This window comes from Drosophila virilis, chromosome 5, assembly GCF_030788295.1.
Source record: "Drosophila virilis strain 15010-1051.87 chromosome 5, Dvir_AGI_RSII-ME, whole genome shotgun sequence".
Classification (NCBI taxonomy): Eukaryota; Metazoa; Arthropoda; class Insecta; order Diptera; family Drosophilidae; genus Drosophila; species Drosophila virilis.
The window spans coordinates 11,910,401-11,924,277 of NC_091547.1; the positions used below are offsets into that span (position 1 = coordinate 11,910,401).

A 13,877-nucleotide genomic window follows, 5' to 3' on the forward strand; every position below is an offset into this window, starting at 1 on the left:
CAGCTGTATCCACGCGTGCCGCCGCAGTCGCCGCATTTCAGCGATTAGCAGTTAATACGCTTTACCATACTCAAGCGCAAGGCTGGCCGACTTGTGCAGAAGCGCTATATATCCAAGTATATCTGAGCAGCAGATTCTGAGCACGTGCCGCCGCGCGTCTCCTGCGCCTAATTCCGCGCTCCCAAACTGGATGCGGATGCGGATGCTGATGGGTTGTGGGAGAGGGAGGGGGAGGCGCGTCTTAGTTATGAGCTGGCATTATTTATGACAGCCTCGTGTTATTTCTTTCCTGTTTACTTTTTTGTTTGTTTGAAAAGCCACAAGAAGGAAACCAGACGCAATCACACACACACACACACACACACACAAACACACACAAGTCATGTGTGTGTGTTGCAAGTGTGCAAACGTGTGTCCATCATCGGAATATGTGCAGCATTTGCCACAGCGCCTGCGGCAACAGCTATTTATTATAAAAGGAGAGCAGTCATGAGCGGACCACAATTAGGCAACAGCCTAGTCCTGGTCCTGGCCCTGGTCCTGCTTTTGGTCGTCCTGCACACGTACAATAAATTGGATTTCAGTTAAGCCTGCCCCCTGCTTAGATTAAGGCCTAGACTAATAACTTAAGTAAAACATGTGCACCACACAAGCCCCCAGCCGCCCAACAACTCGCCACAAATTGCTTTCAACTTTCTGTGCATAAAACTAAAATTTGAAATTCAAATTTAAGATGCAAATTGAAAATGAAAATTGAAATTTTCAATAGACTTTGTGCACTTTGTGGTTGGAAAACGAGTTTGTTAATTGCCAGTAACGAGTTTTATTACTAAATATTCGAAAAACATGCATTAATTAATTTACACACATTTTAGACACATGACAAGAACAACAACAAGAAATCGTGATTTTTGTGTTGTATAAAGCGAAAGTGCAAAAAGTTAAACAAAACATAATTTAAATATCGTTAATATCGTCTATTGTACAGTTCTTACTACCTATGACTAAAACAAAAGCAGCTTCGTTATCAATTTACAATTCCTAATAAATACATTAATAATTAGTTTATATATATATATATATGTATCTATATGTAATTGCCTGATGCCTACCACCTATTCCTAGCATTCACAAAATACAAAAAATACAAAAACAAATACACAACAAATTACATTCTAAATGCAATAATAATAAATAGAGTGCCCTTAGTGGAATACGCCTAACATTTTAACTTTCTGGCATGTTTGGAATTTCAGAAATGTTGACAAACCTTAGAGAATCCAGTATCCTTACATACCTAGCGAATTCATCTAATTTAAAGGCATATTCCCGGTGAACTTAAATTAAGCGAATAATTGTAATATGTGTAGAAAGCATATACCCTTATAGGTTCCTATATGACGCCAATATTTCTGCTTATACAACAGATGTAGACAGATAATGCACCCCTTTTAAATAAGCTACTTCAACTGTTAACAGCCGCCTGTACAGTCGATGTTATATTTATGTTATTCAACAGCAACCTAACAGTTTGCCCCTTCGCATATGCAATGAAATTTATCATCAGCTGTTTCTTTTTCGCCTGCTGACCATTTCTGTTCGCCTGGTACTTCAGCCAACTTTTTGTTCAGAGCTCGACAGCCAGACGACAATTTCTAGTTATTTTGTACGCTTGGTATTTCAGTTGAATTCTTATTTCTTAAAGGTAAATCAAAAATATTTGTTATTTTAGATATGGAAAGGTCGCCAAGACCAAAGGTAAATCGATATCTAGTCTAAAAGTATATTATTTTAAAAAATGGAACGTATTTAACCAGATATTTCAAATATATATCTCTGGTTCATTACATCGGATCCTAGAATATGCATGCATATCGAAAGATTTTCGTTTTGTAACGCAACGAGTGTTTAAATAATCTGCAAAGCTATGCCCCAATAAGGGCCCTTTTTTAATTAATTAATATTATTTACTTGCAACTTATTTGACTTTTGTGCCCAAAAGCTTGCAGTAAAATGCACGCATTTTGTTAATAATTTAAACAGCACAAAAGTCTGCCGTCTTTTATTGTTGACAAAAACAGAAAGGCCGCAAAAAACAGGTCGTTTTTGATATCGAAAGATTAAAATTGTTATTCTTAAACACCAATTTGTGAACTGTCACAAGTTAAAAACGAAACATCTACACCCGATTTTAATTCATAAATAGTTTTATTTGGCGAACGCGTGGTGTCGTGTGTTCTTTTGACATACTCACGTCGGCTATCTATGCAAACACAAATTTTAAAAAATATATATATTTTTGGGGATCTAATCTCTTTAAAGCAATTCAACACAATATAGAAATAATTATGCTTGAACATTTTAATGTTATATATTCATGATCATCATCGTGTCTTTCTCTAAAATCTCTAGATACGAGATTATTTCAGTAGATTAATCGACGTTTATTTATTTTTGTTGGCTGGGAGTTACAGTATACTTAATCACAGGTTATCAACCCAAGTTCGAATACATAAATAATATGCCAGGCTTGAGTAAAAACAAAATATGTGTGCATGCGTGCTCAGAAATCTCATTTGATTGTTAAGTAATTCGTTTTTGATCAAGTCATCACGACTAAGCAAACACACACAGCTATAGAATACCCTGCAAATAAGTAACTTAAGTGTTTGATTTGAACATAGAGATGGCATGAATATATCTTTATATTTTATCGATTCGAAAAGAAGTATAAGAAATACGACTAAGAGAAGAGAGCTTGTGTTGGATAACTGCGCACTTAGGTACGCTCGCCAGAGGGCAGTCGAGTTGAAATTCATTTGCTGAAAGTTTAACTGATTCGCAGTGACAGAGAGACACGTTCCTGAAATGAATCGATTGACTATTACAATACAAGCTGAATATGCCCGACTATTCAACCAGAAAGATGCGACGCCTGTCAACTGACAATGAGAGATAATATGATTGATTATTTCAATGAATAACCACAATACAATAATAAGTATTTATATTTGCAGACTTTGACACATGTACTTAAGCACAATTAGATATTTCTTATTAACGGCCGCAGGGTATATCAAATCAATGAACAAGTGAGAGTGCTCTATTCGGAAGAAATGTGTGGCTTAGCGACTGGGCGTTAGCCATAATCCAGAATCCAGATCTGGGGAATGGCTGCTAGGTCGAACCGAAAACTCACTCCAGAACAAAGCCCTTCGATTATTAACCTGACTGTGATTGATACATGCGCGGTTCGACGCTTCACCTTGATTTGAAACTAGAATCTGTTGAGCTGCAAATCAAGCGATATACTAAAATCACACGTAACTCAGACTGGACAGACCTCTCTTTCCCATCACCTGGCTGCAAACCCGAAAACATCTTAAACTGCTGAAGAAGTAAAATCTAGTATATCCTCTCTATTAGTTAAACTTTCTCCATATGACTCTTTCTGTCTGTCGCATACATTTTTACTATACTAATATACCCTTTTGTGTCATTTTCAGTGGGCTTAGGGTATAACAACATGCTCCCTCCCTAAATTTAACGTAAAACATATTGTTATATGTGGGACTCGATGGAGGCAGAGTCTCAGTCATCTGTGAATCGCGGTGTGGAACGGTCGTCCGATAGTCGGGATGAGCTCATAGGACCGGAATACGAAAAATAAATAAAATAATTAAACTGAACTGAACAAAGTCAAGAAGTGTGCCATAAATATATATGTATCTATGCAGCAATCTATCATTGTTGCATGTGATCAATAGTTCGCCACCTAATTGTGGCATTTAAGGAAAATACATTTTAAGAATACTATTAATATAAATTGGTATTGCCGCAATGAAGCTGCAGGCGTTGAGCCTGCTTATACTGTACTCAGCGCTGGTCGCGCTGCCCCAAGTAAGGCCAGCCAAAATTCTAGCTGTCTATGCGTTTCCAGGTAAGCGAGCTTCACTGTAATGCAGGTGCTGCATTAAGACTGACTCAAATACAGGCAAGAGTCACTTTATGATGCACACGGCGCTGATCAGAGAGCTCATACAAAATGGACACCAAGTCACGATGATTGCGGCCTTTTCGCTGGCCTCCCAGCAGCTGGGCAGCAACTACACGGAGCTGCTGATCGAGCCCGTCTACGATTTCTGGCATGATGGTGAGCAGCTGACACCGCCTTATTGCAAAGGGGTCTAACCTATTTTTTGCCACTTGCCACAGTGAAGCTGAACTTTGGAGTGCAGCATCTGTTTGATTTGACACGCATGAATAACTATGATTTTCTCAAAATGCTGGAGATAATTGGCCTGAAGACAACGGAGCATGCCCTGCGTCAGCCGCACGTACAGGCCTTGATACATGCCAGGCAGACGGAGGGCGTGTTCGATCTGCTGCTCGCCGAGCAGTTCTATCAGGAGGCCTTCTTGGCGCTGGCCCACAAGTATAAAATACCCATTGTCACCACCAGCACCCTGGGCTATGAGAATCACATGAGCCAGATGATGGGCCTGATCACACCCTGGTCCTTTGTGCCGCACGGATTTATGCCCTTCACCGATCGCATGTCCTTCATGGAGCGTGTGCGCAACACCTATGTTTCGCTCTACGAGGATTTAGATCGACTGTTCAACTACTTTCCCAAAATGGATGCCATCACGGAGCTCTACTTCGGGCCAGTCTTAGGTGAGTGCCGACAGTTGCTGTAAAGAGAATCCCCTGCTATTTCTTTCACCCGCAGCTGAGGTGCCCAAGGTCAGGCACATGGAGACGCAAATCTCAGTGATGCTGCTCAACAGTCACGCACCGCTGACAACAGCACGTCCCACTGTGGACGCCATGGTACCAGTTGGTGGCATGCACATCTATCCGCCCAAGCCACTGCCCATGGACATGCAGAGTTTTCTCGATGCGGCAACAGATGGCGCCATCTACTTTAGCCTGGGCAAGTCTGGCAACTCCCTTAGGGGTACTCCGCCTATCCATACTAAGCCACACCCTACCCTAATCCCATTCCAGGCAGCAATGTGCAGAGCAAGGAGATGCCGGCCCACATGCTGCAGCTATTCCTTAAGGTCTTTGGCTCCATGAAGCAGCGCGTGCTGTGGAAGTTCGAGGACGATTCCATTGGTCAGCTGCCCCCAAATGTGATGATACGCAAGTGGCTGCCGCAGGCGGACATATTGGCGCATCCGAATATCAAAGTGTTCATCACGCACGGCGGCCTCTTTGGCACGCAGGAGGGTGTACACTATGCCGTACCCATGCTGGGCATACCCTTCTACTGTGACCAGGTGTGTTTCCTTTGACTTTTTAATTATAATGTGGTCTATAATCCAGCTCTCACCATCTGCAGCATCTCAACATGAACAAGGCCGTGCTGGGCGGCTATGCCATTAGTCTACACTTTCAGTCCATTACGGAGCAGCTGCTGCGCCACTCGCTGCTGCAGCTCATCGAGAATGCCAGCTACGCGGAGAATGTGCAGCGCGTCTCCCGCATCTTTCGCGATCGCCCGCTGCCGCCACGCCGGAGCGCCGTCTACTGGATCGAGTATGTGATACGGCACAAGGGAGCACCACATATGCGTTCCGCTGGTCTCGACCTAAGGTGGTATCAGTTCTATCTGCTGGATGTAATTAGCTTTGTGGCAGCCGTTGGCTTGGCTGTGCTCCTTCTGCTGCTGCTGGCCTTACGCTTGCTGCGGGGCAGCGGCAAGAAGCATAGCAAATCCAAAAGTCATTAAATCATCAACTATTTAATCTAGCTGCAATTATTGCCGTCAAATAAAGATTGTTGATATGCATGTGTCTCTCTGTAATCCACAAAGCAACTGATTCTGCCTCAGCTGATAACACGTGCGCGCCAATCAGTGCTCAACATTTCCAGCACATCACCAATAATACCGCAGTCCGAACTTTTGAAAAACTGTCGACTCACCAGCCAAGCAAAACGAACACAAACAAGAAAGAACGCACGCCGAAGATTGAATACCCTTAAAGACATTCATATTGAGAAGAAGTTAAAGCCTTTGCAATAATGTTACGAAATATAAATCTGGTAGAACGCAAACAATTTCTTACTACGCAAACTCGTTTTTCAACCGATCGTCCCTATAAAGAGATAGACGAACATAAATATCGAATCGAATCGCATCGGGTGTTAATACTGATAATAAATAAATACTTTATAGGATCGAAGGCATCTTGCTATATGCTTCACATATTTCGTGAATGAATTATAATAATTTCCATAATATATCTTTGCCTGATGAAGCATATATGCTGTGATTAAATTATAATACCCTATACAATGGCATACATCGAATTGGGAGGCTAGGTAATTCTTCGTGAGCGCAGAACTTGGATTTTTCTATCTAAGCAAATAGTTGAAAGATTTGATTATTAAATTTAATTATTGCTAGACAATTCGCACAGAGCTCTGTATTAACTAAGAGCTATGTAAGTAAGTACTAGCAGAAAGATTGTTCATGGCATACCCAGCCAACAAAATCAATAGCTGCAGGGTATATATGAAAAACAACAACTTAACATAACTTATTTCACAACAGGCGCGTAGCCGATAAGTTGTCTCTGCTCTACAACATACGTTTTATATGAGAACCGATGCCGGGTTAGCTACTCAGTCGTCTATGAATCGCGGCGTGGGACGGTCGGCCGAAAATTGGAAAATACGCGCAGTGCCCAGTGAGAACTGAAAATGGTGTGTACAACAATTAGGCATTGTTAAATTAAATTAAATTATTTGAATTAGGCGAAGAACTTTGGCAGAGAACCAAAAAAATGCCTAAAGCTAAATAATTGTAATTTCAAAAGAAGAATTTCGCCAGCCTAAGCTAAAGAAGTTCAACGAGTTTTTGATCATATTTTAGCAGAACTAAAAAAGCAAACATTCCCTCGTTTTAATTTTATGCTCAAATGTTTGTGCCACGCTTCCCTCTTTCTTTCTCTATTCACAAACGTTTGCAAACGTTTAAATCGCTTCTCTTTTGAGACATCATATCAACAGTTATCTAGATCTACAGCCCTAATAATGCCACTTAAAGCCTCACGTTGAACAGCTATTAGACGAAATTATTTATAGTTATAGATAATTGTCATAGACACGCTGGTGAGAGGGTAAAAGCTTTAAGCAGGTCGCAATCATTGGACAGATAAGAAATCAAGTTATAAATGTACAAGCCTTTCGTAAACGGCAGCTATTCAAATAATTATCATAAAGATAAGATGATGATTGAGATTATAGTTTCGAGTGGAATAGATCGACAATTTCACCATAACTCTTTACGCCCATTATTAAACTATCTACATGACCTACAGCAACCGAAAATACCCTTGAAACTGTTGCTGCTGGGCCTTGTGGCACTGCAGCATTTGGAGATTGGCGCTGGATCCCGCATATTGGCCCCCTTCTTCTTTCCGGGCAAGAGTCACTTTATGATGACAAACGCCATTATCAGAGAGTTGGTGAAGCGCGGACACGAGGTGACATTCATCACGCCATTCTCATTGGCCAAGGAGAACTTGGGTTCCAATTACACGGAGGTTCTAATTCCACAATACGACATTTGGGGCTCAGGCAAGTCAATTGGAGTAAACAAAAATTTAAACAGCTTTTAACTAATCTTAACTATCGCTTGCAGTTATGGGAATGACCAAAGCCAAGACGGCGCTGGACATGAGAGATTTGGACACGGTGACATTCATCAAGCTGGCCTATGTCATGGGCTTGGGTAGCACGGACTTTGCGTTCGAGCAGAAGGAAGTGTTGAATTTCATCAATGCCAAGGACAAGGTGGGCAAATACGACTTGCTGCTGGCCGAGCAGTTCTTTAACGAGGGAGCTCTCATTTTGGGACATCTGTATCAAATACCTATCATTACCATTTCAACCTTTGGCTTCTCCAACTATTTGACTTCCTTGACGGGCATTATAAATCCCTGGTCGTATGTGGCTCATGGCTGGAAGCCCTACACAGATCGCATGACCCTTTGGCAACGAATTGACAGCGTTTACGGCTCGCTTGTAGAGGAAGCAATGCGCACCTTTTGGTACTATCCGGCACAAAATCAGATTTTGCAGAAACACTTCTCCAAGCAGTTCAAGGAGCTGCCAACCATTAAGCAACTGGAGCGTAACATCTCAGCCATCCTTCTGAACTCATATTTGCCTTTGGAGCCGCCTAAGCCCATTTCATTCAATATGATTCCCGTGGGTGGACTTCATATTCGATCAGCGAAGCCCTTGCCCACAAACATGCAAAATTTTTTGGATGATGCTAAACATGGGGCCATATACTTTAGTCTGGGTAAGTTGTATTTGCTATTATCTGACCTTGACCATGGTTAACACATTTTCTGACAGGTTCTCAAGTGCGCAGTGCAGACTTTCCGCCTGAGAAGATCAAGATGTTTCTCGGTGTGTTTGGAAACCTGAAGCAACGCGTCCTATGGAAGTTTGAGGACGACAAGTTACCCGGTCTTCCAGCTAATGTGATGGTCCAGAAGTGGATGCCCCAAAATGATATACTCGCGCATCCCAATGTCAAGGTTTTCATTTCCCATTGTGGTCTTTTCGGCACTCAGGAGGCGGTACACTACGGCGTTCCTGTGCTCGGCATGCCCGTCTATGCCGACCAGCACTTGAATATCAAGAAGGGCACAGCTGCTGGTTATGCCCTTGAAGTCAATTATCTCACAGTTACAAAGGAGGAGCTGCAGTCTTCCCTTACAGAGCTGCTGGAGAATCCCAAGTACAGGGATAACATGAAGCGTGCCTCGCGCATCTTTCGCGATCGTCCGCTGCCTGCGATGGATACGGCCATGTTCTGGATCGATTATGTCATTGAACACCGTGGAGCACCGCATATGGTATCTGCAGGCTTGGACCTGGCTTGGTATCAGTTTTATCTGTTGGACATCATTGGCATTGCCTTGGCAATTATACTTTTGCCTATTTTGGGTCTGATCCTCGCCTGTCGCCATTTCAAGCCTGCGAAGAAGCCTAAAACAAAGTCCAAGCAAAACTAACAAAGTCTTTTTATATGTTGCTAACTTCAACTGAAAAGCAAAATTGTGCTGTAATTATGTTAATTAGTTTGCATAACTTTTTAAAATGTTTCTAATAAATATTTACTATATTGGAGTTTTTAGTTAATTAGCTACCTCCCTTCCTCCCTCTCACTCTCTCTCTCTCTCTCTCTCTCACCTCTCTCTGCCTCTCTCAATGCCCCCGTCCTTTCATATTTTCCAATTTTCTCCCTAACAAAGCCATCTCTTTATTACAGCCCTTCTACATGATTTTTCGTGATTTATATTAGAAGCAATATCTTGCGAACGTTTACTATTAAGAATCGGGAAGAATACGAAGCATTTCTTGACACTTGCATCAGCAGGCAACTAAAGTACCCCACATTATATTATTATTATTTTATATTTTTCACGCAAATGTCTAATCAATGAACTGCATCTCATTTTGCGTGCAACCAACAGAAGGTGCAGCTGTGCTATCTACGATAAGAGTTTTTAATTATAAAAATAGGCTAATACTAGAGACAAACCCTATATGCACGACTATCGGGTATACCCCGCCCTTCCCAGGGTACGGCGTCCGATGGAAACTAGTCCCTAATTTAAGCAACAATTTTAATGCAACAGAAATATTCTATTGAACAAGAAGATCTACTGTTGAAATTGCATCCAGATCGGTTAGGAAATCAGAAGTTATTAATGAAATCTTGTGCGTATATTGAAAACGCAGCTAGCGCAAATTGCATGAGCGTCTTTATACATGTGCACACGTGCATTCAGGAACGTCTTTATTGGATTCTATAAACAGCATTGCAATTGCGATTGTATTATATTTAGTGCTGTATGTATATGCTGCTATTTTAATTAGCTTTTTTTCGTTGAAAATTAATTCTTGTTATGGCTATCGAGTGGAGGCGGTGGCAAGTTGTTCGGTCGGCTGCACCCAAAAGAGAGAACTCTTTCTACAAATTTTTTATTACTGATAAAGCAAACGAGCACGTAGCGCGAGCTACCTTTTGGGTTGGTAGAGAAAGGTATCCTCTACCCGACTTGAGCCTCCTACCTATTTTAGTTCATATCCTCTTCAGCTTCCCCAACAAACACCCTTCGTATTCGGTTTGTGAGCTCCAATTTCTATGCGCTACTAAGTAAGTCGTCCATCTCCAATTTCCTCCCGGCGAGTGATTCTCTTTATTTACATTCGTTTAAGCTGCACCGACCGAGTCGGTTTATACTTAACTTTAAACACTAAATAAGCAAATGTGTGACTATTACGAGCTAGTCCTACTCTATACTCTATGGAGTCCATTTAGACGTGTGTCAAATGCAGCTAGCAATGTTATATTTTATAATAGCGAGCAACTATTCATCAACTATTGTTATATCAAATATTGGATGGAATATTTTAAGCATCTCTCATGGCATATGCCCAGACAACCAAATCAATAACTGCAGGGTATATGAAATGCATATTAACTCGTACTATATTTCAAAAGACGCGTCACCGATAGCTTGCCTCAAGTCTATATATATATTTTTTATACGAGATCCGATACCGATCCAGCGACTCAGTCGTCTGTGAATCGCGGAGTGCAGCGGTCGGTCGAAAATCGGAAACACGCATAGTGCATAGTGGGAACTGAAAATGGTGTGTATATCAACGAAGCATCGACAAATTAAATCAAATTATTTGGAATTTGAGGATCAAAAATGTGCACAAAGTTAAATAGTCGTAACTTCGTATGATATTATTACCAAGCCAAAGACAAAGGGCTCAACAAGTTTTTGATCATAATTTAGCAAGCGTTGCTCCGTATTTCTCAGACCTATTACTCAGACCTTTATACCTTGCTTCTCTCTATCTCTCGCTCGCAAAATTTTAAATCGCCTCTCTATAATGCAAAAACGTTTTGCAACTGCATCTATATCCTAATAATGCCACTTAACACGCACGTCACGTTCAAAAGCTATTGAACAGAATTATTAATATTTATAGATAATTCTCATGGACAAGTTGGCAACAGATCGCAATCGGTTTTATTCAAATAATTATCATAAAGACAAGACTGCAATACATATTACAATTTCCAGTGACACAGATCATCAATTTAACACGAACTCTTGTACGCCCATTGATAACCTATCTAAATGATCTTCAGCAACCAAAGATTGCCTTGAAACTCCTTCTGCTGGGCTTTGTGGCGCTGCAGCTGTTGGAGATTGGAGCCGGATACCGGATACTGGCTCCCATCTTCTTTCTCGGCGAGAGTCACTTCATGATGATAAACGCCATTATCAAAGAACTGGTGAAGCGCGGACACGAGGTGACCTTCGTCACGCCATTCTCATTGGCCAAGGAGAACTTGGGCTCCAATTATACGGAGGTTCTAATTCCACAATACAACATTTGGAGCGCAGGCAAGTCTATTGAAGTAAACAGGAGCTTAAACAGCTTTTGTCCGTCACTTGCAGTTATGGATATGAACAAAGCCAAGGCAGCGGTTGACATGAGAGATTTGGACACGGTTACATTCCTCAGGATGGCCTATGTCATCGGCTTGGGTAGCACGGACTTTGCGTTCGAGCAGAAGGAAGTGTTGAATTTTATCAATGCCAAGGACAAGTTGGGCAAATATGATTTGCTTCTGACGGAGCAGTTCTTTAATGAGGGCGCCCTCTTCTTGGGCTATCTATATCAAATTCCTATTATTACCATAACATCCTTTGGCTTCTCCAACTATTTCTCTTCCTTGACGGGCATTATAAATCCCTGGTCATATGTAGCTCACGGCTGGAAGCCCTACAGAGATCGCATGTCCTTTTTCGAACGAGTTGATAACGTTTACAGCTCGCTTGTAGAGGACGCTTTGCGCACCTTTTGGTACTATCCGGCACTTAATAATATCTTGCAGAAACACTTCTCCAAGCAGTTCAAGGAGCTGCCAACCATTAAGCAACTGGAGCGTAACATCTCAGCCATCCTTCTGAACACATATTTGCCTTTGGAGCCGCCTAGGCCCGTTTCATTCAATATGGTTCCCGTGGGTGGACTTCATATTCGATCAGCGAAACTCTTGCCCACAAACATGCAAAAGTTTTTGGATCAAGCTAACCATGGAGCAATCTATGTAAGCCTAGGTAAGTTGTATTTACGATTTTCGAACCTTGATCGTGGTTGATATATTTCCTGGAAGGTTGCCAAGTGCCCAGTGTAGCATTTCCGCCTGAGAAGATCAAGATGTTTCTCGGTGTGTTTGGAAGCCTAAAGCAACGCGTCCTGTGGCATTTCGAATATGACAAGTTACCCAATCTGCCGGCTAATGTGATGGTCCAAAAGTCGATGCCCCATACTGATATACTTGCTCATCCTAATGTGAAGGTTTTCATCTTCCACGGTGGACTTTTCGGCTTTCAGGAGGCGGTACATTACGGCGTTCCCGTACTCGGCATGCCCGCCTTCCCCGACCAGCACTTGAATATTAAGAAGGGCACAGCTGCTGGTTATGCCCTTGAAGTCAACTATCTCACAGTTACAAAGGAGGAGCTGCAGTCTTCCCTTACAGAGCTGCTGGAGAATCCCAAGTACAGGGATAACATGAAGCGTGCCTCGCGCATCTTTCGCGATCGTCCGCTGCCTGCGATGGATACGGCCATGTTCTGGATCGATTATGTCATTGAACACCGTGGAGCACCGCATATGGTATCTGCAGGCTTGGACCTGGCTTGGTATCAGTTTTACCTGTTCGACATCCTTGGCATTGCCTTCGGAATCGTTGTGTTGCCCATTTTAGGTTTTCTCCTCGTTTGTCGCAATTATAACTCTGCGAAGAAGCCTAAAACAAAGGCTAAGCAAAACTAACAAAGTCCTCATTTATGTCAATAACTCATTATGATAAGCAATATTGTGTTAATTATTTTGAATACATTCTCAAAATGTTTCTAATATCGAAACGTTTGGTGTTTTCAGTCGGCTAACATTCTGACTCACACTCCCCTTTTCCCCTTATCTTATTGCCTCTTATTAAACTCTAAAACTAGACTAGAGATAAACACTATTCGCATGATAAATAGTTGATAATAGAAGACTTGATACGAGAAAATGAAGACTCCTTACAGAATACCCTGTGATGAATGACTGAGGTATCCAAAAAGGATCCGGCGCAGACTTTTGAGCCGAAAAGCTCAGGATATTCTTTAATTTGTTGAAATGTATGCCCCTCCTCCTTGGTCATCCAAATGTCAAGGTTTTCATTTTCCACTGTGGTCTTTTCGGGACTCAGGAGGCGTTACATTACTCCGTTCCCATGCTCGGCATGCCCGTCTATGCCGACCAGTATTTGAATGTTGAGAAGGGTACAATAACGGGCGTGGACTACTGTACATTTACATTTATATATGCGGGTCTGGACCTGACCTTGTATAAATTTTAACTACTGGATATCCTTTGCATTGCCTTGACAATAGTTGTGTTGCCCATTTCAGGTCTGCTCCTCGCTTGTCGCAATTTTAATTCTGCAAAGAAGCCTTAAAAAAAGTCGAAACAAAGCTAGAAAATCCTGGATTGTTTTTTTTTTTAACTCAAAACGTTTTATTGATAAACAAAAGTGTGCCACAAATATAATGTTAAATTGTTTGAATAAATGTATAGTTATTTTCTTAGAGTTTTTAATACAATTTTGAGTGTTCAGTAAACATAGACAAATGACTTTTCTCAACTCGCTTCAGGGCAACAAATTGCTGCCCAAATAATTTATAAGAAAGCTTACGAGAAGAGTACAGAGACCAGCGACAGCTATCTGAACTGGGCGCTGAAATACATATTAGGGGTACTCATAA

General features: G+C 41.6%; 4 protein-coding genes across 6 annotated transcripts in view; all 4 read left to right on the plus strand.

Annotated features, from left to right (window-relative positions):
- Positions 1-1,217, plus strand: part of ASPP (Ankyrin-repeat, SH3-domain, and Proline-rich-region containing Protein) — a 78,080-nt gene extending 76,863 nt beyond the window's left edge. For all 3 annotated transcript variants that reach the window (XM_032436464.2, XM_032436463.2, XM_032436462.2), the window contains one exon: positions 4-1,217. In XM_032436464.2, coding sequence (XP_032292355.1) covers positions 4-48 — 45 coding nt within the window. In that variant the 3' untranslated portion in view covers positions 49-1,217. The remainder of the gene's footprint in view (positions 1-3) is intronic.
- Positions 1,218-3,581: 2,364 nt separating this feature from the next.
- Ugt49C1 (UDP-glycosyltransferase family 49 member C1) lies at positions 3,582-5,797 on the plus strand. Its single transcript, XM_070210301.1, has 6 exons — positions 3,582-3,940; positions 3,995-4,153; positions 4,216-4,677; positions 4,733-4,940; positions 5,015-5,285; positions 5,348-5,797. Exons 1-6 carry the CDS (start codon positions 3,841-3,843, stop codon positions 5,735-5,737), a joined length of 1,590 nt encoding a protein of 529 aa, XP_070066402.1. The 5' UTR covers positions 3,582-3,840; the 3' UTR covers positions 5,738-5,797.
- Positions 5,798-6,556: 759 nt separating this feature from the next.
- On the plus strand, positions 6,557-9,156 carry LOC6625638 (UDP-glycosyltransferase UGT5). Its single transcript, XM_002050272.4, has 4 exons — positions 6,557-6,714; positions 7,332-7,590; positions 7,655-8,320; positions 8,377-9,156. Exons 1-4 carry the CDS (start codon positions 6,712-6,714, stop codon positions 9,039-9,041), a joined length of 1,593 nt encoding a protein of 530 aa, XP_002050308.2. The 5' UTR covers positions 6,557-6,711; the 3' UTR covers positions 9,042-9,156.
- Positions 9,157-10,603: 1,447 nt separating this feature from the next.
- Positions 10,604-12,992, plus strand: LOC6625637 (UDP-glycosyltransferase UGT5). Its single transcript, XM_002050271.4, has 4 exons — positions 10,604-10,689; positions 11,201-11,459; positions 11,514-12,179; positions 12,236-12,992. The coding sequence occupies exons 1-4, from the start codon at positions 10,687-10,689 to the stop codon at positions 12,898-12,900; spliced, it is 1,593 nt and encodes a 530-aa protein (XP_002050307.2). The 5' UTR covers positions 10,604-10,686; the 3' UTR covers positions 12,901-12,992.
- The last annotated feature ends 885 nt before the right edge of the window (positions 12,993-13,877 follow it).

Excerpts from the sequence above, each read along its gene's own strand:
- Ugt49C1 (XM_070210301.1), top strand. The coding sequence starts at position 3,841 with ATGAAGCTGCAGGCGTTGAGCCTGCTTATACTGTACTCAGCGCTGGTC. Across the intron at positions 3,941-3,994 it reads AGCTGTCTATGCGTTTCCAG|GCAAGAGTCACTTTATGATG; the intron begins GTAAGCGAGCTT and ends ACTCAAATACAG. Across the intron at positions 5,286-5,347 it reads TACCCTTCTACTGTGACCAG|CATCTCAACATGAACAAGGC; the intron begins GTGTGTTTCCTT and ends CACCATCTGCAG.
- LOC6625638 (XM_002050272.4), top strand. Across the intron at positions 7,591-7,654 it reads ATACGACATTTGGGGCTCAG|TTATGGGAATGACCAAAGCC; the intron begins GCAAGTCAATTG and ends TATCGCTTGCAG. Across the intron at positions 8,321-8,376 it reads GGCCATATACTTTAGTCTGG|GTTCTCAAGTGCGCAGTGCA; the intron begins GTAAGTTGTATT and ends ATTTTCTGACAG.
- LOC6625637 (XM_002050271.4), top strand. Across the intron at positions 11,460-11,513 it reads ATACAACATTTGGAGCGCAG|TTATGGATATGAACAAAGCC; the intron begins GCAAGTCTATTG and ends CGTCACTTGCAG. Across the intron at positions 12,180-12,235 it reads AGCAATCTATGTAAGCCTAG|GTTGCCAAGTGCCCAGTGTA; the intron begins GTAAGTTGTATT and ends ATTTCCTGGAAG.